Source organism: Amphiura filiformis, chromosome 11, assembly GCF_039555335.1.
Source record: "Amphiura filiformis chromosome 11, Afil_fr2py, whole genome shotgun sequence".
Lineage (NCBI taxonomy): Eukaryota > Metazoa > Echinodermata > Ophiuroidea > Amphilepidida > Amphiuridae > Amphiura > Amphiura filiformis.
The window spans coordinates 14,717,810-14,740,698 of record NC_092638.1 but is presented as its reverse complement, the minus strand read 5'-3'; the positions used below and the strand labels follow the sequence as shown (position 1 = coordinate 14,740,698).

At 37.6% G+C, this 22,889-nt stretch overlaps 2 protein-coding genes across 2 annotated transcripts in view; both read left to right on the top strand.

The window, feature by feature from the left end:
• LOC140163499 (uncharacterized) overlaps positions 1-13,555 on the top strand; it is a 50,481-nt gene extending 36,926 nt beyond the window's left edge. Inside the window, exon 4 of the mRNA XM_072186813.1 lies at positions 13,473-13,555. Coding sequence (XP_072042914.1) covers positions 13,473-13,555 — 83 coding nt within the window. The remainder of the gene's footprint in view (positions 1-13,472) is intronic.
• A 3-nt stretch (positions 13,556-13,558) lies between these two features.
• LOC140163498 (uncharacterized) overlaps positions 13,559-22,889 on the top strand; it is a 53,573-nt gene continuing 44,242 nt past the window's right edge. The window contains 4 exon segments of the mRNA XM_072186812.1: positions 13,559-13,589; positions 15,273-16,487; positions 19,386-20,864; positions 22,711-22,834. Coding sequence (XP_072042913.1) covers positions 13,559-13,589; positions 15,273-16,487; positions 19,386-20,864; positions 22,711-22,834 — 2,849 coding nt within the window.

Below are 22,889 nucleotides of genomic sequence, written 5' to 3'. Positions count from 1 at the left end.
AGTGATTTTAATCATTTGTATTATTATTACACCAAATGTAGGGGAGTGATAAAAAGCTCTCCTCAGCTTCATTTTAGGCGAGTGATGGCGAGTGATCACTCGCTCGTCTCAAAAGACAAGGCCTGTATTCAGGTCCTTGCCGACGGTGGAGAGTAGATGAACAAAAACAATTCTGCGTCTCATCTGTACATAGCATATCATCTTGGTACTCGCATGCAGGTTGCATCAAGTGCATCTCTCAAATGTGCCCATCATCCATGCCGTGCTTGCATGACAACGAATGCCTCGTGCATTCCGAGGAAACCTGAATACCCCCAATGTTTGCTCCATGCTTGTATAGCAGTTGAGTAGCGGTTCTCCTTCTCCAATTCTGTGTGTATTGGGGAAAAGAAGTTGAGATCGATGTAACACATATTTTAGTGAAAAATTATCTCACATACCACATAGGCCTGTATGTATTGAATGATATTGATACATTTTGTACATAGCAAGTACTAGTGAAGCCATGATTTTAACCCTAGTCTGATGCTATATATGCACATTATGCAGGCCCTGAATAAGTGAGGAATTTGGAACCTCCTTCCTGGAAATTGGCTGTTTGGAGGGAAATTTAATGTTTTAAAATAGAAACACATAGCATTTTGAGGGGAAATCCAGTCTTCTTAGGAGGGAAATTTTTAAATGTTGGCAAAGGGACTGATTTTCAGTGTGTAGTATAAGTAGTGGACGTATTCTGTATAGGGATGATTTTTGTGCACCTTGGTGTACCTCAAGGCTCAGAGCTTATCATGTAGGCTAATTGTTGTACACAGGGTAAATTGTGGATTTTGTCACAACTACAACACCTACAGGCTTTGTTGTACACTGAAGCAGTGTTTACTCTCTCTGGAAATTGGGTGCGCCAAATGAAACATTTTCTCCCAAATTGGCCCCATTTTGGGTTATTCCTTCATGTAAGGGTTAGAGTTAGGGTTAGTTTAGGGTTAGGATTAGGGTTAGGATTAGGGTTAGGGTTATGATTAGGATTAGGCTTAGGGTTAGGGTTAGGATTAGGGTTAGAGTTAGGATTAGATTACACGAAATAATTACATGAAGGATCGACCCAATTTTGGCTCAATAATTCCCCAAATTGACTAATTGTAATACAGCATTGCACATTTGTGTGCTCCAAAAATAATTTTCACTGGGCCAAAATTGAGACATACGGCCTCTGAGTAAACACTGCACTGAAGTATAGCCAAAATTAGGGTTTTGTTCCTAATTGTTTTCAGGGATGTCAGTTTTAAGGCAATTACCGGTACTTGATTTCTACTTTTTGTTACCAGGTTAGGTGCTAGTCGGCACGGTGCGGCACTAAAAATTTTTTGAAGATTTCTGCAACTTTGGAGAACCACTGGACCTATTCTGAAGTGGATCATTCGCAGTTAATTTGAAAAAAAAAATTACGGAAAAAATTACAGTTTGTTATCCTTTAATATGCAAACCATTAACTAATGTTTACCTCTTCATCTATCACATATTTTATAGATCCATTCACAGTTAATTTGAAAAAAAAAAAAATTATGGAAAAAATTACAGTTTGTTATCCTTAATATGCAAACCATTAACTAATGTTTACCTCTTCATGTATGTATTATAGATTTTTTTTTCAAATTAGCTGTGAATAATTCTAGCACTTCAGAATAGGTCCAGTAGTTCTCCAAAGTCACCGAAAACTTTGAAAAAAAAAAAATTTTGCGCCCTAAAAGAGTAAAAGAACCCCCCCTCCCAAAAAAAAATTAGGGGGTGTATATCCCCTAGCTTATTCCTCCATTCCCCAAAAGATTATGCCCAGAGCCATTTAAAGGCCAGTGGTTAATCACTCACTAGCCTGATGCTAGGCGAGTGTTCAAGTCGCTCTCCTACAATGCTAGGCGAGTGATCAAATCACTGTCCTACATGTAGTCAATGCTAGACTAGTGGTCAAATGACTCAAATCACCCTCCAACTGGCTCCAAGTCAACTCTAGGAGAGTAGTCAAATCATTCTCCTAGTCAATGCTAGGGGAGTAGTCAAATCACTCTCCTACATGTACATGTAGTCAATACTAGGCAAATGTTACCATATAAAAGTCTTGTTTTTGTTTAGTAACGAAGTTACTAAAAATGTTATTTAATCGACACACAGTTTTTACCAATACCAGGCATTGCGTCATGACATTGTGATCGTGTCTAGGTCTGTGAGGTCATTTATACCAGGGAAGTGAAACATATTTCACTTCCCTGTTTATACCAATATAAAGCAGAATACGCAATGTTAACACCTTCTTGTGCAGGATGCATATCCCCATTACCTACTTTACCTTCTATTTTGTTTTCATGGATTTATCACAATAAATCAATACATTAAAAAAGTGCTGATTCGCAGCTATCGGTATTTTGTGTCTATGGCAAGTGGAAAATCACGCTCTATAATTTGGTTCATCTCAAGTTTGGAAGTGACGTACATGCGTATTTTGTTCGCCACAGCATCGAATCGCGCGCGTAAAGTTAAACGCCCTGAGTGTACACGCACGCGTACAGGAGCGATTTGTCGGCACGCTTGCGGCGCAACCGCGAAACAGTATTGACGTCACTACCAAACTTGAGGTGAACCAAATTATAGATTTTGAGTTTGGCGAGCGGTGGCGAGCGGGAATGACCACTTACCTCAAATGGCAAGGCCTGATGGCTGTAGGAAGGTTGAAAAAATGTGGATTGGCCATCAAAATGTGGAGCAATAATATTAGACACCTTTGGAGTTGAAAAGAGGCAGCATCAAATCTATCATTGTAATGCTGTTTGTTAACTTTAGCCATTTTTCTTCATATCCAATTAAAAAATAATATTTGAAAAAAAAAATGTGGTTAAGTACCGGTAGCTAAATAATTGATAGAACTTGAAAATTTGACATACATGTATTTAAACCACTGTAACATATAAAACAATCACATAAAGATACTCAGATTTTGCACCCTTGTGAAACACTTGTGTACCCTGATTGCGAAACAGCCCAAATACATGTATGCGGCAAAATTGGTATTTAGGTTTTTTTGGGAAAAAATGTATATCTTCAATACGATAGGTCAAAATTTTCAATTGATAGTTGGCTTAAAGCTATATGAAGAAAGATGGCTTCCCCAGCCACCCCGGTTGCTATGGCCCTGATAAAGAAATACACTTTGAATAACAAATTACTCGACGATTGGGGCGGCCACGACACGGCTGCCATTGCTGCCCCACTTGGCTACGGCTATTGTGCTACAGGTGAAATTCAGGCCAGGCCAGGAATATTTTCTAACCTGACAGTACAGTTTAGTTTAGTTTAGTTTTTATTTAGCATTGCAACATATACAAAAATACAGAAAAATGGTAAGACATCAAGTACAATGCATCAAAATTTAACAACAACAATAATAAAATGTGCACAAACCACAAAATGCCATCCCAGATTGGAACGGCATACACGCCCACAACACCAAAAGTTGCAAGGCAAGGATAGCCCATAAAAGCCTGGCTACGTATGCAGGCTTATTTCCAATGGGGTCCCAAAACAAAAAATGGCTGTGGACGTGGAGGAAAATAGAAAAAAAACAGTAGGGCAACATCAACACCATAAGCTACCATAATAGGACTTGTATAACAGGCAGCCTTGCACCGCAAAATTTGTACCTAGCCGAGTCTAGTATAAGTGGGGCACACAATTTCAGCAGTTAGGAAAACAGAGACATTGATCATGATACCCAAAGCGTAGTACTATAAGGTAGTAAAAACAGTGAAACTGAGAACAAAATGGCTGGCATCAATTTTGGTGTGAATGTATGCTTAGTTCACCATATTGAGTGCTATGCCTGGTGCTATGCCATACCATTGTTGTTTAAAAGGGCTAGCACTCAGTGTCCAGATGCGATACATGATACCGCCTGCATTTTGTGTAGGTTTTGTTCTGTTTTTCTCCCAGATATTTTTTTGTAACCAGAACTAAAAAGGTGGAAAAGGTGGACTGTTGTGTTAGACCTAAAAAAAAAAAGGTGGACTGTTGTGTTAGACCACAGACAATTGGACATCCATGGCAATTCATGAAATGGACCAAATTCTTGTTGACTCACTGTATTTAGAGGCAGACCATTGCACTAGAGATTTTTCACATTTGAGATACATGTCAGAAGTTGAATAATTCAATCTTCATCATTTGTATACTTAGTAAAAGGTGCTTTATAAAGCCCATTGTTTTATGTTTATTCTTGTCTCATTTTAAACATCTGGTTGGTTTTCCCCTTTCCAGTGTAAGATATGATTGTGATGCAAAGACAACTGTTGTGTATGGTCTGTTTAATGCAAAGTGCAATATAAATTTCTGTAAAATATATAGAAATTTGTCAGGATTTCCAAATGTTGCTTGTGACTTCAAATATGATTGTGTTGAAACTATTTTTGTTTCAGTGTCAAAATAATGAACTTGGGCAATGACCCAACTTAAAAATTTGGCAGAAATATCTTATGCCACACACTTTGCAGTTGCACCCCAGTATACTGTAGACTCTATGGCATATTTGGGTACTAGTTAGTACATTGTACATGTATTAAATGTAAAGTCTGCACAAAAAGTAACTCGGCTGTTATAAATACGCCTATAGATTCAGAACAAATAATTGTTTTCACAATATTTCAACATAGAGAGAAGGATGATTTATTTACACACATTTTGATACCCCATTCGTCAAATGTCGTTCAATATTAACAACACAGTAGTGCTTTTACAGAAAAATACCCGAATTTAAAAGTTGCAGTTTACAGCGATCAATAGTTATATAATGCCAGCACTGTTAACACGTAAAGCCCGCCATTATCTTTGCGCTTACTTCAAATCAATACAAATAACTGCAACTTTTAAATTGGGGTATTTTTCTTTCAAAACACCGAGTCAATATTGAACAAAATTGGACAAATGGGGTATCAAAATGCGTAAATAAATCATCCTTCTTTATGTTGAAATATTGTGAAAACAATTATTAATTCTGAACAGGGCAGAACAAATTACAAATCTATGTCCATATTGTAATAAAGATACAAAGAAAAACATAAAAAATTTCTTAAAGTGGGGCGGCCATGGTATCCCCGGCCGCCCCGCTTGCTACGGCCCTGGTTCTGAATCTATAGGCGTATATATAACAGTAGAGTTACTTTTTGTGCAGACTTAAGTATCATGCAACACATGCTTGTAATACATTTTATGTGATGGGTAAACTTTGCACATGATGTACATTCAATCATAGTTTGGAGGTACTTGTACAGACCAGGGTTATACATTTGTACATGTATACATGGTTATGTGGTTATACTAATACTATACTATACCGGTAATGTAGTTGGGCAAGCCTACAACATGTACATGTACATGCAGGCAACGCTCGTACATGATAGGTTAACACTCCCAGTCCCATACACACGCCACACGCACTTGTTCCTAGGCATAGATAGATGTGTGTACACAATGTATAAATGTACATGATGTAAGCTCCTCTGTAGTCAAATGCTAGCATACATGTAGAATCACTGAGTGAATCACAGCATTGAATAAAGTGTAGGGATAATTTAGTTCATACATTGTACATGTTGTATGTGGCAGTAACAAGCTCTGAACTATTATTCTGTACCATAGACCAACATGTACCAGGGATATCAGAGTGTCTGCATGGAAATTGAACCACAGATTTTAAAGAGTTCATGGTTTTAAAACCTTAGATCAAACGTGGCTTACATGCCTCGCTGGAGGGTTAGAGAATGTAGCGATGTGTGTGAATCTTGGCGGCTGGTAAACGCTAGCTAGTGCATTGAGTATAGACAGTGTATATTTAGGAGAGTCGACTTGGATGCAAGTCTGTTGTTGTAGACTGCATCACTACAATGTTAATTTGACCAACATTTTGACAAATTGAAATTTATGAAAACAAATTGTGTTCATGTTTCGTTGTTTGTGTGTAACAAAGATACAACACAATGTACTATCTGTCATTGTCATCATTGTGGTAAGAAAATGCAGAAAAAAAGAGGTTGAAACAGGTTTGGAAATATCAGATATTAACTTGTCAGATGACAATGACAACAACAGCAACATTGATTAACATAACAACAACAAAAATAAAAACAAAAAACATATTTGAACTCAGGCTTAGGCCTCTCCCCAACCATCAGGAATTAGTGCTAACTCATTTTTTTTCCAACTTCCAAATTTATTTCCATCACAAAACGGACAAATTCTTAAAAATACATTACTACAAAAGAAAATCTATGAAACGATTATGGATGTAATGATCAAAAGGCCAATAAAGCTTTGGACTCATCAATTCCATTCTATGTTAATTTATAGATACTGTGAACATTCACAGTTATTATTTGTACATTTTGTGTGAGTATATAAATCGACATTGCACATGAGTGCACAAGAGAAGCCATAAACCCCGCCGTGTGCGTGTTGGGATCGTGATGGCCGTGCAGTATGCTAGCTCTCAAAGGTAAAGATGTTTGCATCGATGAGAGGATGATTAAGGATAGCTCATTTTTGATAATTCTGCCTAGCACAGTATGGCCGAGGTGTGTGGGTGGGATCCAGTGAGGCTTATTACAAGTGGATGAATCATTTGGTGTGGTTTAAATTTGCACAAATATTTAAATGCCATGAACAACCAAATTGACTAGTGAAAGTTAATTTTGATTAGAGGTTAATAACTGCACATCGGTTATTTGGAGGGCATTGTGAAAAATCTAAACATTTTGCCTTTGGAACCGAGGATATTCCGAGGTCCAAAGCAAAATGTTTAGATTTTTCACAATGCCCGACTATATAACCGATGCAAAGTTATTAACCTCATTCATAACTTCGTCACTTTGATCTTTTATCTTTACAAAATAACACAAAATTTTCCTCAAAGGTTTGTAAAAATAAACAATTTTTACATCTTCCCTTTCCCAAAATTGATTAGGCTAAAACAAAACGACCAATAACAAAAGTGCGTATCAGAATCTGTGCAAATATGGTAGCGCGCAATCCAAATATGGCAGCCAGCAGCCAAGAGTTCGTTGGACGCATAATACGGGCGCACGAGAAGTCAATTGTGTGCGACATTGGAACAATTACGCATTTTGCGGTCAATTGTGAGATATTAATGACCTCGATTTGCGTTCGCGTTTTCACAAATAATAAAATATGATTGGATCAAGACGCATCGCGTTTATTAATGAGGTTATGAATATATAATAATATATTTATTTTTAATAATCCAGATATGATAATAACATGACTTAATTACTGAAATGAAGGATGCATGGTTTTTGTTTAACTTTTAACATAACCATATGTTTGCAATGTTAAAGAAGCTTTCAAGCAAAGTTACAGAGAGAAAAAGGCAGAATATTTTGAAATATATCTTTAATTTGGATGTGTGCTGTATAAAACTACCTGTGTTTTATATCCTGGGTTTAAATCATCGAAAAAATAAGCACACTTCCGGGGCATACTTTCATGGGTGTCTATACCAAGTGTGGGTTGGCCAATCATGTGCATACTTTATACATAGACCCGACTTATTTTTAAGTGTGTTGATAATAAGTTACTTAAATATTAGTCTTTAATCTTGAATCATACCCTCCAAAATAAGCAATGAACTGCTTGGCCAAGGAGTCTGTGCTTTGCTATGCTGATGAGCCGCTTAAATGTACATGGTGTGAGCATGGTATACAGTTGTGTTTGATACATGTGTACAGGATTATGCCTACTACACTGTAAAATGCCGACTATCACCATAAAATTTCATGTTTTTAACCAGATTGCTATATTGCCTTACAAATCACATGCCACTAGCAACACACATGTAGCAATATCAGCCTGTCACTATCAAGAAATTGTTGATTCCATTTTTTTTCCATCCGAGACCATCGTACATGTATACAGCTACCTAGATGTGATGTGATGTACCGGTCCATGATTGGGCGGGGGGGGGGGGGCTTCACTGGCTAAGCCACTAATAGTCTAGAGTACCGTATAGAATTATGTGTAGATGTGACGAAGGCTGGCCTAATGTTCCATATCGTTATTTATGATTTGTGCCTTCTACATGTACATTGGGTGTCAGAAATGTCTGTAATGCAATTGACGTGTAAGCATTTGATAAACCTTTGCACACTCTCAGCTTCTTTTGAAAAGATCAGATATCTGATGTGCTCGAGAATAAAGTGTTATGATTTATGAAATTATGATCAACAATTCAACATGGAAACCGCTTTCCATCATTGGTAAAGCACCATTTGTACCTTGAATGTGACATGATCCTAAATTAGGGGGAACCTATTCCATGCAATATTAAAAGGTTTTTGGGTGGTAATTTCCCAAACACTAAGGCGTGTAAAGTCTGTAAAATAGTAGGCATTTTATACTTATCATTTTTTTCATACAGTGTACTGTAGGCGTTGGCATACACAACTAAAAAAAATGTTATGCTTGGTGCGATTTAAAAAGTAAAGTTGGGAAAGTCCAAACAAGAACTGTCTTTAAAAAAGACAATGCCATATGGCAGAAAAAAAAAAGGTGACAAGGGCACTTGGAATGTGCAATGTGAGAGGAATTACATCTGAATTCGCCATCATGTATCCCAGGTCTAGATAATATAGGCGCCATTTTGCTTCCTACACTGTACATGATATTATTCGTGCATGTTATACCAATACTAAGGTACAAAAATACATTTGTTAAAATTTTTACAATTTTAAATTATGAGTAGACACTGTAGTAAATCAATGGAATATGATGGTGATTGTTGAGGTATATGCTTTGGATATATTTATTTAGGCCGTCTGACCAGCTACATACAAAATGTAGTATCCTCCTACTACATGTATGTCTATGTCTTACTCTAGTCTTAGTGATTCCACTCACTCCACATATAGTGAGTGAAATCCGGGGTCACTCCCATTGTGGCCTGTACACCATCCGCGATAATCAACTTTTGAAAAGCACCTAAACAAGGATTTAACCCTTGGCTAAACGATACCCTTTTCACACCCTAAACAGGGATTTTACTCCTTGTATCAAATTTCATACCCTAATTTTCATTTCCGCGTACTACAAATGTAGCAATTGTAATTTTGCTACCCTTTTTTTTCCAATTTTTCATGTTTTTGACACCCTAAACACGGTATGCGCGTATCGTGCCTACCCACGAAAAACTATTTACACGTTTTCATTTACGGATGGTGTACAGGTCACAATGGGAGTGACCCACCGGGGTGAAATCAAGCTTGTGTGCCGCGAATGCAGAGGAGACTAAAGCTGTAGTTGACGAATGCACATGCATGCATCAATAATGTATCTTAATCTATTACCGGGATCTATTAAGTCCAGCATTGTTTGTAACTATTCATCCACCATTGCCCTTCAAAGCCCTAAATGATCTCTCGAACACCTTCTTGATTGGATTTCATGCAGATATGTATCATTACTATTATTGCATGTCGGTTTTAGGGATCAGTGATGACCATTCCATAATTGGAAAAAGTTAAAAATTCACTATTCAGTGCTGTATTCGTAGTGTGTAACAACATTTGGCTGGCCTTTTCTGTAATTAGTTTACTGCCTATTTCTTGTTCATTGCAATCAAAGCATATCATCCTTGTGTCACACAAGGTGATCTGTAAAATGTGTAGTTCCTTCCATAAATAAGATGTTACACTGTGTAAGTGTCAGTGATGTCTCTATTTGACTGTATCACACTCTATGATCAATACACTATGGACCACAATGGCCTCATCCAAGGCGTAGTTCAATAACCTCAATTAAACACAGGTAGTGCAAAATTTGACATCAAGTTGCAGAGTATGAGTTTTTGTACCCAAATTTTCAAAGGTCATTCAATGATGTTGTGGATCCTAGTGATAGCAGTTGGTTGTAGGTTGTAAAGACTAGCTCCACCATCTAGGGCAGGTCTGCACCCAGGGTCCCCGGAAAAAAATACTTGTTTTAATGGGTCCATTTTGAAAGTTGATGCATCATGAGCATATATTCCACCTAGCAATGCTCCTCACAGCAGAATGGGTAGAGCAGACTGAAATAAGTTATGGTCCAATACACCCTTAACCAGGTGGTGGTCGCCGTGCATTCTCTAAATTCAGTAAATTTCCATCATCAACCGTGTAACTGAATGGGATAAATTTGAAATTTGAAAATGCTTGAAATGTCACAAACAAATAGGCCTATGTTAATAAATAATATAAATACAAGCTAAAACCATTGGGGTTCGATAATGAACCCCACAAAACTAACCGAGTATATGGAAAATGCCATACAGCCGGGAGGTTTCACAAGTTGCCGGCTCTATCATGCCACTCGCCGCCTGCACCCAACCCGGTGTTATCACTTAACATTGACTATGTGTACGCATGATCGTTCCCAATTTCGAGAAAAAAGGGGTTATGTTTAAACTATGTTCGCGAACATAAAATGTTCGCGATATTTAAAAAATAGGGTTGTTTTTGACGACGGTGTACTCGAAATTAAAAAATAGGGTAGGTATATTTTGTGAATCCTGATGTTGAAATCATTATACCATTTCTTGCTCAATTTACTCCCGGATTTCACTTTTGTGAATTTTTTGTGCATTCCAAGTAATATTCAGGAACTCACTTCGCAGTTTGGCCGCTGTGTTCTTTGGTATGTGTTCTAGAAATGTTAAAAAGGGTGCTTTTGTAAAAGTGTACTTGAAATGCAAAAAATAGGGGTAATTTTATGGCTAATTTGTACCCGTTTTGTGTAAAATAGGGGTAACAAATGCTGAAAATGTTCTTGAAACCGCGCAAAATAGGGGGGTATTTTTGACTTTGGGAACGATCATGCGTTACGCCTTTGAATAGGAAGTGACAACACCGGGGCACCCAACTGCACTGTGGGCATGTTTTTGCCAATCCTCCAGAGATTCAAGATGATTTATTTGGACAGTGTGAAGAACCAACAAACAGGAGGTGACTAGTTTTCCTGAAACTTGCAAAGGGGCTGTACTATTGAAACACTGTGCATTCCTGGTATTGTCTGTGATTTGATGTTTGCAGCATGTAAATAAAATTGTATTGTTGTCTATGGTATGAATAGTTCCATAGAGTCAGGCTTTAATAAAAATGCCTTTAAAAAGGAGTGGGGCATCCAACGGGAAATTGCATGGGCTAATACACATGCGGTGTGTAGAATGTATACACGCCAGAAGGGCAGTTCACAGGCTTTCGTGGTTGGTAAAAAAAATGTAACAGAAATTAAAAAAAAAATTTGAAACAATTTCATGTGACCCTTGCATGGATGTGTCCAAGCCCGTACGCAGGATTAAATTTGGGGGTGCTGATTTTGAAAAAGTGGACTTTTTTTTTTTTTTTGTGTGCACTTTTGTGAAAAGAGGACTTTCTTCCCAAAATTTGGACCTTTTTTGTCCAAAATAGCTTAAAAACCTGCACCCCCTGCGTACGGGCCTGGAGGTGTCCTTCTGTTGACATCACACATGTCAATGTACCCAAGGGTCATTGTGTCCCAAATCCCACTGAAATAAAGAAGCCAAGGATTAAGCATAAATATTTTGTGCACATGCCACATACAGATCAACTCAAAAATTGTGCATGATAGGGGGGGGGGCAAGTCAAACAACCAAACAATTTATGTACATAGTATGTAGCCTTATTATGGTCACAATTCTTGTGCATATTTTTGTGCTGCTTGCATCTTTTGCCTCTATGTACTCAGATACTGCATCAGCAGAATAAGGCTTTAAGACCTGTACAAGTAGGGCCAAAAATAATATTGTGTTGGTTCTCGACTTCTCGTCCCCTCCCACCCCAATTTCTGGGATTTATCACATTTTTTTAATTGTTCAAAAATGTGTAGACTTTTGAATACTTTAGGAAAACCTCTGAGTTTTTGAGAGAACATGGATCACTTCCAAAACTTTTTTGTGGCAATGGTACTCTAGTGGGTTTATCCCTCGGATTCTCACATTTGAAAAAAAAGGGCTTCCTGCTTTCCTCAAGTATTATTAGAAAAGACTGAAATCTACTAACAATGTTAAAGTTACATTGAAACAAAAACCTCCCTCCGCCCTCCATCATCAATTCATGTAAATCCTGTGGATGAGAACAAAATCATAGTTATATACGGCCTAGTACATGTAGTTGCCACAGTCATCTTCAATTCATTACTTCATGCATTAGGCACTTGAAACGAGATTCTGAGTTTAGCGTCCCCCGCCCGCGTTATGAATTTTGTGCCGCGTTTGAGATGTAAAATCTGAAAATAATTCATTATTGTGCAAAATTGCTACTAAACCAGCAAGAAAATTTGTTCTGAAAATTGTTAAAACCTCTTTCTTTTGTATTTTAAGCCTTCAAAAAGTATTAGAAGAATTCATCTAAATATTTGAGCATTGAAAATATACCAATCTTTGACCCTTGCTCTATCCAATTATTTCAATTATACCTTTGGGATACCAGGGTGGACTAGATTTGAACCGAACCTGACCAAATGTTTTCACCAGCAGTGGCATAGATTTCTTTTTGACATTTGGGGGGGGGGGCGGGGGGATGGGGTTGGAAAATTTTCTTAGCATGCAAATGTTTTTGGCATATTGAAGCTAAATTGGTGAAATATGGTACAAAAGTGGAATAAAGGTTTTTAGGTTAAAATGGCCAAATATGAGGTTAATTTCGTCAGAAACTCACATATAAGCCTACAGGCTTCAACCACAGATTCCTTCTATAATCTGTGCTTCAACATTGGGGGATGATTGTATGGACCATTCCCCTAGCAGAATATTGGGGGATTTATCCCCCCCATCCCCCGGGATCTATGCCTATGTTCACCAGATGGATTTATGTTATAAATAATTTAACTAGAAGATACTATTGAAAGCCATGTATATTTTTAACAAATTGGTGACGATAATAATTATTTCATAATGTTCTGCATGATTTTGTTATTATTATATAAATGAGTCACCCCCCATTTCCCTCCATCCTCAAATGTATACGGAGAGGTCAGTGGAAATCGGAGACTTGATTTAAAGTTTGGAAAAACAAAAAGCAAGATATATTTTTATGAATGTTATATGTGTTACTGACATTATATTGGGACCTAAGATACCCAAATAGAATGAACAGAAGCGCATAAGGATTGTATTGAGAAAAAGGCCGTTTATTATGAATATAATGAAATCTGGAAAATAATGAATAATGAATAATGAAATAGTTGCCTCATTATGAGCTGGAAAAAATGGGACGCTAAACTCAACATCAAGTTTCATTAGCCTTATGGATTTATGCATGTTCTACCCATTTTGTAATAATTTCTATTCAACTTCTAAAACAGGCTGTTATAGTGGTACTCTTGTCTGATGTTTTGACTATTATTGTTTTTCTTTTGTATTTCCTCAGGTTACCATGGTTATCCAGTAGGAAGTCCGCATCTGTATTCTCCAGTATTACCATTTGCCGTCATCGGCGCCCGAGAGCATTAGTCAATGTCGTACTCAATGGGAGTTGCTAAATCAGGTATATATATAAATGGGATGAAAATAGAAACCATTCATATTGAAATCACACTCATAGTCTGATGACTATGTAGGGTTCAATAACCATTGATAACCTCATGTACATGTACAATCAGGTGCAGTCATCTATGGTGCAATGTACTATGCTGCTGTGTACTCTGCAGCTTCATGTACATTTACAGCACTATGTTGCTGGACCTGTGCAGTAAGCTGATTTAATGAAGTTTTGATTTTTTAATGCGGCACCTGCTCATTTTGTTAATTTTAATGAACAAATACACCATGTAAAAGCAGTATCATGGGGTATTTTGAATAAAGTTTTAGAGGGTGCTACTGGACTTGCAACTTCTGCATGTGAAGTCAATGGGATTTTTCAGTGAAATATCTTGACTGCTCAGTGCCAGAAGTGGGTAAGTGCAACAACTGCCAAGTGTAGCTGCTGTGTGTAGATGAGTACAACATACTGTGTGTAAATTTCCAAATGTTCACAGAGCAGCTATTGCACTTGTACACTTCTGGCACTGAAGCTGCTCTGCTATTTTTCCCAACATAATTTTATTTCATTGACTGCCTCATTGGCTACCCTTGTTGTTAAATGGTTTATGGAATGATGTGGGGCCCTAGTGGTCAGCGGCAACCTGCCTGCCTGTAAAGTGTAGCGCACTATAAATCACTGCGGTTTTTTTTCCATGGATGGCTCTCATATGTGACATGATCTGGACCATTGAGGCCAAAGGAGGCAATTTGGAAAATTGAGTTACTAATTTTATTACCTTATACAAACATTAAGCTATCTTACTGAAAACACCAAAGGTCTAGCATACAATGTACTTAGTTCTTAAGTTGTGAAGTTTTGTGATGTCCACTTTCTTATGTATTTTTAATGTTTTTTATTCCATATTTTTGCCTTTATCTCAATTTCAAATTTGCTGCCTTTGGCCTCCATGGACCAGATCGTGCCAAATATGAAATGTATTAATATATGTATTAATTTCCTGTATGAAATCATTGGTATTAAAAATATCCAGTTCAAGTTTGCCTTCAAATATGAAACAAAAAAATCCAAATCCTTGGCAAAGGGAGTGTAATAGCATTGTCATTACAGTGCTTTCACTTCTTGGACTATTTATTGCCTGTTTATAACTGATGTGTTCCAATTGAAATCTGATTTCAGTATTTTTGATCTTCCCTTCCCTGTACAAATGTTTCGGGAAATACATGTACTGATATTCAGGATTTTTTTCTAGTATTTCAGAGTTTCTGTGAAAACCAACTTACACCCATGCTATTTCGATAAAATTGCCTCGCACTGGAATTTAATATAGTTCTTTCAGTTTTATTGGATTAAAAAACCTCTAAATCTACCATATGCCCAGTTTGTGGCGATACTATAATGAAAATATAAAATCTGTATCAAATTTGTACTACAGGTAAATTAAGTATTTTTTGGCCAAACTGGAACATGTGTGTTGTGTCCAAGTAGCGTACTAAGCGTGTACGTAATGTAAGGCGTGTGTATGCTTTCTTCTGTACCACGCTATGTGGTACCACGTACGCTTCTTTCAATAAGGAACACATTTCAATCAGTATTTATTCACATCATGCTTGACAAGGACAACAAAGTATACTTTATTAATAGTGGTTGTGATTACGTTAACCTGAAATTAATTTGTTCATGTTTCAGAAGGTCCACTTCCTGCTTCTATCCGAACTTGGGACACAGGGCTCACATTATCCAGCAGTCCGCACGGTAGTAAAGAGAATACATATGGCATGTCTGGCTCTCACATCTTGGCGCAGATTGGTCGGAAAACCCCAACTGAGTCTACAAAAACAAGCAGCAGGCACCCATCTGGGAGTGGTAATAGTAGAACTATAGCAGAAATGAAGTCAAGTCCAAAAGAAACACCCAGTACAACTATAGGTGGACCGCATAATAAAACTGTGAAAAGAGAAGCTCCTTATGGAGAGGATGCCGCAAAGCATGATGGGAAAAAGGGGGAAAGTGCAAGGCATGGTGGGAAAAAAACAAAAGTTAATGTGCCTGGTAGTGAAGAGCTGCCGAAAACAGACAACAAACCTGAGACTAAGAGTGAATCGGATAAAAAATCAAATGAAACAGACTCAAATAGTAGCAGTTGCCACAGTGCTAGTAAGAAGGATGAATTAAGTAGTACTGCAGCACCAACAACAACTGACAATAATGAGTCCTCACAAAGGAAGGATAAGCCAGTGGATAAGATGTCTTCTGACAAATTGGAAAAAATGTCTACTGATAAAGTGGAAAAGACATCTACTGATAAAGTGGAAAAGATGTGTACAGATAAAGTGGAAGAATCAGGTGGTATCAAGAATGATATACCTCAAGGGACACCTGTCTCATTGAGTTCAGAACCGATTACAAGTATTGCATCTATTTCATCTGCCTCAGTACCTCTATCTATCACCATCCCTGCACCATCAGCTAACCTAATGCCTGGTGTATCAGGTAGTAATAATATCCTGGTTCCGTCAGCACAGACAGTCTCAACTGTCACCAGTACTCCAATTATGTCCCTGACAACAAGCACAAAGTCAGGCAAGGGGAAGCACTCGCCAAAAGCATCAAAATCGGCCAAGTTGAGTTCCCCCGTATCCAAAGCAGAAGTTGTTGTTTCGTCACCACAAAGTTTGGAATCGAAAAAGAGTAGCGTAACACCGTTGGTCTCGTCGGAGCAAACAAAAACATCTGGGAGTCAGTTGGTGGACACTATTAGCAGCCCGTCAACCTCTGTTGTCAAATCGTCCACTGGTCAGACTTCAACAGCAACAACAGTATCATCAACAACAACAGCTACAACATCTAGTAGCAGTGAGTCAAGCAGTACATCAAGGTCTGCAACTTGTCCACCTGTTACTGGTAGGTAGTAGCACTAGAATCCACAATTGCACAACATGCTCATCTAATCAGGGCACAGTTCTTTAACCCCAATACATTTGTATATTCATTGAATGACCTTTGAAATTTGGGTACAAAAACTCATACCCTGCAACTGAAGGTCAAATTTTGCAGTATGATTGTTTAATTGAGGTTATTGAACTATGGCATTTGGATGAGGCTATTGTGGTAATGTAGTAACATTGATTGCATAGGGTGATCCAAGATGGGGTTTCATAATGCAAATATACCACTTGTTGAAAACCCCTAACTCATTCTAAGTACTATATACGATGATTAATTCAATCAAGGAAAATGAGTTGTTTACAGTGAAACTGATTTTGAGATGTAACTAAGGTTATTAAGATTTGGCAAAAGAATGATATTGTTCAGTTTCTTATTTCTTCAACAATGAAATTTATCCCATGCACCTGATTTCAATGTGGTTTTCAATATCTTATTCCTTGTTAGGACTGTTTACAGGCGTGGGATTGCATGCAAATGGTACTGTAGGACAAATCAAGTGAACACAATTAACATGTACAATAGGCTACATTTAAGGAAAGTGAAAAAGTAGGTTCAAGAATGAATCAAGTCTAGCTATTCATATATACATGGCTTATGACAGAAGCTCTAACCAAGGTGATGTTGGCAGTGATCATTGTGTGGCTGTACTTTTCAAGTTTGATTTCTAATCAGTCCTAATAATGAGCTGATGATTGAAATAATTGGCAGGGACAATCATCAACTCAATGACTGATAATAGCATTACCAGGGTTACATGATCCATAGTTTTAAAGTTAGAAGGCAATTTAAAACAAATCAAGTCAATGCACTATGAAGGGTTTAGGGTTTGAGTGTCAAATGAAGCAGACAGACAGACAGACAAACAGACACCTTGTAGGAGTATTATGTCACACTTAAATCTGTTACGATTCAATGACTTAGCAATACTGCTCTGTTAAGCAGTATGCAGACTTTTATTGCACGTAAAATATTGTATGTAACATATCTACGTTATTTAATCTATTGCCATTCTATTTCCAGTAATGTTTAAGTTCTAACGAATGTTTGATGACGTAAAATCGATAATATATTTCTGCTAGATATTATATGTAACATATTATCGATTTTTCGTCATCAAACATTCGTTAGAACTTAAACATTACTGGAAATAGAATGGCAATAGATTAAATAACTTAGATATGTTACATAGAATATTATATGTCTAATACTCGGAGTCTGTACATACGACTTTATGTATGTGTAATGAAGGGTTTAGCATAGTAAAATTATATGGTGTTACAAACATGTTCCTTGTAACCCTTTCCATGTGTGCATGCACAAATCTGAAAATGTTGTATTTTGTCCTCGAGGGTGGGCCCCAAGGGGAAAATCCCAAGTGTTTTTTTTTTTTTTTGGGGTGTTCCCTATCCCTTATGTGCCCCTTCGTGGTGCTGCCACTAATTGGTACATCACATGGCTAATTTTGACCTACACAAATGTTATGTTTATCTGATCAAATTACTTTTATATTCTGCTGTTGAGAAAGTCTATTTATACATACACACACATTATACTAGTCATTTAATGTATCAATGGCTAAAAATACCTTTTGGCTGAATCGGGAATTGGTCTATTGGCAAATACAGTTTTGGCTTATTTATAAAGAAACAAAACTGCGTATGTAGTAGAATAACGGATGAGGTAATTGAGCTTCAGAAATTTTTAATTATTAGTTCCTCCTACACACAAGCACAACATCTGAAAATGTATGAAAAAGCCACAATGAAGTTTTACATTTTCAGTTGGAGTAGACTGACTATTTTTAGCAGTCCTTCAGTAATAAGCGCTATTGATAATTCAGAGCGGAGTGCATTGTGGTAACATTAGGTGGGAGAACAAGATTGTATAACACGGTGTTTCAATGGCAATTAGCTTGGCACTTTGTAAAAAAATGTGTTATTCTTTGCCTTGCATATTATTTGGTCTTGAGGCCTTCATAACAATTGCCTTATTTAACTAGCAAAGTATTGGGTTAGCCTGGTTAGAGCTGCCATCACTATGGACCACAATGGCCTCATTCCAGTAGCATAGTTCAATAACCTCAATAAAACAATCATAGTGCAAAATTTGACCTCTAGTTGCAGAGTATGAGTTTTTGTACACAAATTTTCAAAGGTCATTCAATGAATGTACAAATGTATTGGGGTTAAAGATCTGTGGCCTGATAGATGAGCATGTGGTGGATCCTAGTGCATTATTGATGTAAATGGCAAATGAAGTCATGGGAATTGCCAGTTACAGTTCATTGCATGCCTGTCAATAGAGGAGAGGAGATTGTGTAATTTCTCCATTCATTCATTCATTCATTCATTTTTTCACTCATAAGAATAGTAGAATACATAAACACTTGACCTTTCTAATTATTATCCACAATGCACTTTAATCTGAATGATCAATATAATCGCTTTTTGACTATTAGGAAAAATGATGGTCTGGTATTCACACTTAATATCAAGTTACTGTAAAAGTGTGTACATTTTAGCATGTGTAAATTTCTGTGTGTGTAAATTTTTCATGCTTTTCCAATTTTTAACCATTTCACTTGTTTTAAAATTTGTGATTTTGAGTTTTCTTATATAGATCTATACATAAAAAGAACATATTCATGTGTTTTTATTTTCGCGGTAGCTGCATTGAGTGCGAAAATTAATGTACCTTGAAAATGTCCACCTTTACAGTAATGTAAAACTGCACTAATGATTTTAATGCACCATTGGAGAGTGTTTCACTTCAATTTGATTTGTCTGTAAATGTCCTTTAAAGTGATGTACTAGCTATTTTATTGTCATCATTCCTTTTTCTGTGTTTCTGCAGGCACTACAACATCAACTAGCACAAAGGCAGGATCAGAGTCAACAACAACATCATCTTCATCTTGCTCATCTCATCAGCATCCACACCCAGGATTTGTCGGCCACCTTCCCATTTACCTCCATGGTACAGGACACCTTACATTGGAGCGGGAATCAAGTAGGGAGGTTCCACGCGATGGATCCAAAGTCCATGCTACAACTTTTGTCCCCGCTTTGGGAGAGTTTATCCCTGGGCCTGCATGTAGTGCTGGGGCAAGTAACAAAGAAGGCAAATCTAGGGCTGGGTCACAGCAACGAGAGTCATCTAGTTCATCAAGTGTAAGCAAAGGAAGTAGTAAGAAAGATGGAACGAGGAGTTTGACATCACCAAAGCATCACAGTTCATCGTCAAGCAGTAGTGGGCATGGAAGTGCTGCAAAATCTAGTCATGGGGAGGATAAGACTTCTACCACAAGTACACCAGATAGTGCAAAAGGAAAAGACAGTGCTAGGTTGTTGGATAATACTCAATGTAAGGATGGGTCACCTTCAATATCCAGCAAAATTGGGTCCGACAAAGGTGATAAGTCAAAGAGGACGTTGAGTAAAGTTGGAAATGTTACAGTGCCTGGGGGCTTGGAGGTTAAAGTGTCGCAATATGAAGGCATTACCAAAGAGCATCCGATCAAATGTTCCATGTCGCCTTGTAGCAGCAGTGATAGGGATAGTGTGCCACACAGGACTCAAAGCACTGGTAGTGATCACTCCATTAGAGATCACGGCAGAATGTCGAATCCACCATGTTTCAGTCCACCCAGTTTGCATCCGTATTCAACGCTGGCAGGGTATCCAGGGTATCCACCAGCTATCTCACCGCATCACTTAAAACCACATGAGATGCCGCCAGCAACTTTGTCCAGTGAGGAACAGAGACGTTACTTAGAATGGCACTACGCTGCATCTGCGGCTGCTAAACGTGGGTACTATTATGAAGCTCCTGCACTAAGGTTACCTGGCCAGGAGTACATGAAAACTGAACAGAGACTGGGTCACAGCTTTCCATCTCCTAATTCTGATGGTAGGTCTAGTCATTCATCTCCAAGACTTGGTATGGAAACCAAGATTGAAGGGGGGAGACAGGAGAAAAGTTGTCATAGAGAACAGGTACCAGCATCATATGGTTCTCCACCAGAGAGTATGCTGCGGTCAGTGTTGACAGCTGGTATTCATAGGCCACCTGTGGGTGCAGAATCACAGAGAGACTCCTCTCCAACATCAGAGAGCAAAGGTTCAAAATCTGTGAATTGTACTGATGAGAAACCATACACATTGTTGAAAACGAAGCCAGGGAGTGATGCAAGTAGTGTACCGGGACGATCTACACCTGGAATTAAAACTGGTGATGGACGACATCCACCTGTCGGTATTGCTGTGGCACAGAAGAGACAGGACAGTGACACTGCGGCTAAAGGTCAAAGGTCAGCCTCCAACTCATCAAGAAGTAAGTACATTATTTCCTGAATGAGAGCAGTCCATATATGTTTGTAATTTGTATAACATAAAGAAATATTTAGATTGTCAAAGCCTCAAAAAGTAACTAAACAACAAGCATATGATCTGATTGCTGATTATCAGCCTCAAATTGGTCCACTGAGGTTACGTTGTTAAGCGATGCAAAAAGTTCCCATAAAAATGACAATTGACTAGTGATTAACTCATCACCAGTCGATAGTCACTGTTTCGTAAATTATCAGGAAAATAGTTGGAATATTTTAAAGCATAAAACATATTCTGCCAAACAAATGAGAATGCAGTCTGTAATATCATATATTTTGAATTTTCATGAAATGGTGTCGGTATATGTATAGTTTTGGTAGAAGTTATATGAGTATATTATGACTTTCCTAAGGCCAGGCCTTGCCGTCTAGAATTTAAAGGCGAGTGGTTAATCACTCGCTAGCATGATGCTAGGCGAGTGGTCGAATTTTCACAAATATCACTTATTTGGGTATAATCAAGTAAAGCTTTGGTCTTAAAACTAAAAATGGTATCTATGTATTTCGCGCGCTAAAATTTTTGACTTTCTCCGCTTGGAGGGGGCACAAAATCGATTAATGCTGAATTGGTTGATTCGATGGTAGATTTTGGGTGATTCGTGGCGTGATATTATTAATGTCTATGGCGAGTGGAAAATCGCTCGCTAGAAATCGAGTTTGGGCGAGCGAGAGCGCTCGCCTCAAACGGCAAGGCCTGTAAGGCCACAAAAAACTCTTTTTATTGACTCGACTGACCCAGATTTTTTGTTTGGGGAGAATTTTTTTTGCCTTTTGCTAGTAAAATGGATGTTAATCTGTTGAATGTCTTAATCCTCCAGCCTTTGATAGATGTAACAAAAGTAACATGCTACAACATATATTAGAATGGAACATGGTGTTTTATCTATAATTGGTGAAATAATCATGGTCCTAAATCCCATTATGGTTTCCTTACCCTAAAAACAATAATATTAAAGCTTTTTATTGTGGCAGACATTAATGTTATGGTATAGTGTTGTCAACAAATCACAGAACCTTTTGGTCCAGTCTGTGAAATGAGACTGTGATGGTAGAAATGAATGCCACATATGTGTGGGAATATGTTGATGGACATGTTCCTGATTACACTTTGGTAACCAGGACATGTAAGTGATTTCCATGAAATGATCAGTTCAAATGCGGGTTAGTTTGGTAGATTAAATGTAGTATTTATATCATATTCCATCATACTTGATGTTACTTGCTCTTGCGATATTTTGCTAACCTGTTTTATTTCTTACCATTTTTCATAAATCAAGGGTTATACATATTTTGCTGTCAGATAGTCATGGCAACAGAAATGTGTTCTTTTTGGTTATCTTTACTGAATCTTTAACCAGCTTTTTAAATTCCTGATAAATTGCTTTCAATCAATTAATCACAAAAAATAATCAATCAATCAATAAATCAAGCAAGCAATCAATCAATCAATCAATCAATCAATCAATCAATCAATCAATCAATCAATCAAATCACCTAACTCTTTGTATTGTTCTGATTCATCTTTCAATCAATCAATCAAATCACCTAACTCTTTGTATTGTTCTGATTCATCTTTCAATCAATCAATCAAATCACCTAACTCTTTGTATTGTTCTGATTCATCTTTCAGGCTATCATCAATTTTTTAAATGGTCTATGATTTAACAAGTCTTCCCGTTCCATGTTAATTTGTATATTTGTTTTTTCCCCCTAACATTCTCATTAAGTTATTGTCTCCTTTTTTTCATACATTTTTCCATATTTTGTGATTGTTTCTTTATCATTTGAAAGGTTCAACAGAGAGTCCACATATGCTGGAGTCCAGTGGTGAGCATCGAAGCAGATCCAGAGAGCATTCTCGGTCTGGCCTAGCCCATACCTCGGAGAGAGATGCAAGGCACAATGCATCACCACGGTAAGATCTTTCCCTTCACACATTTGTGAGCTAATCCACCAAAAGGAGTTGTTTG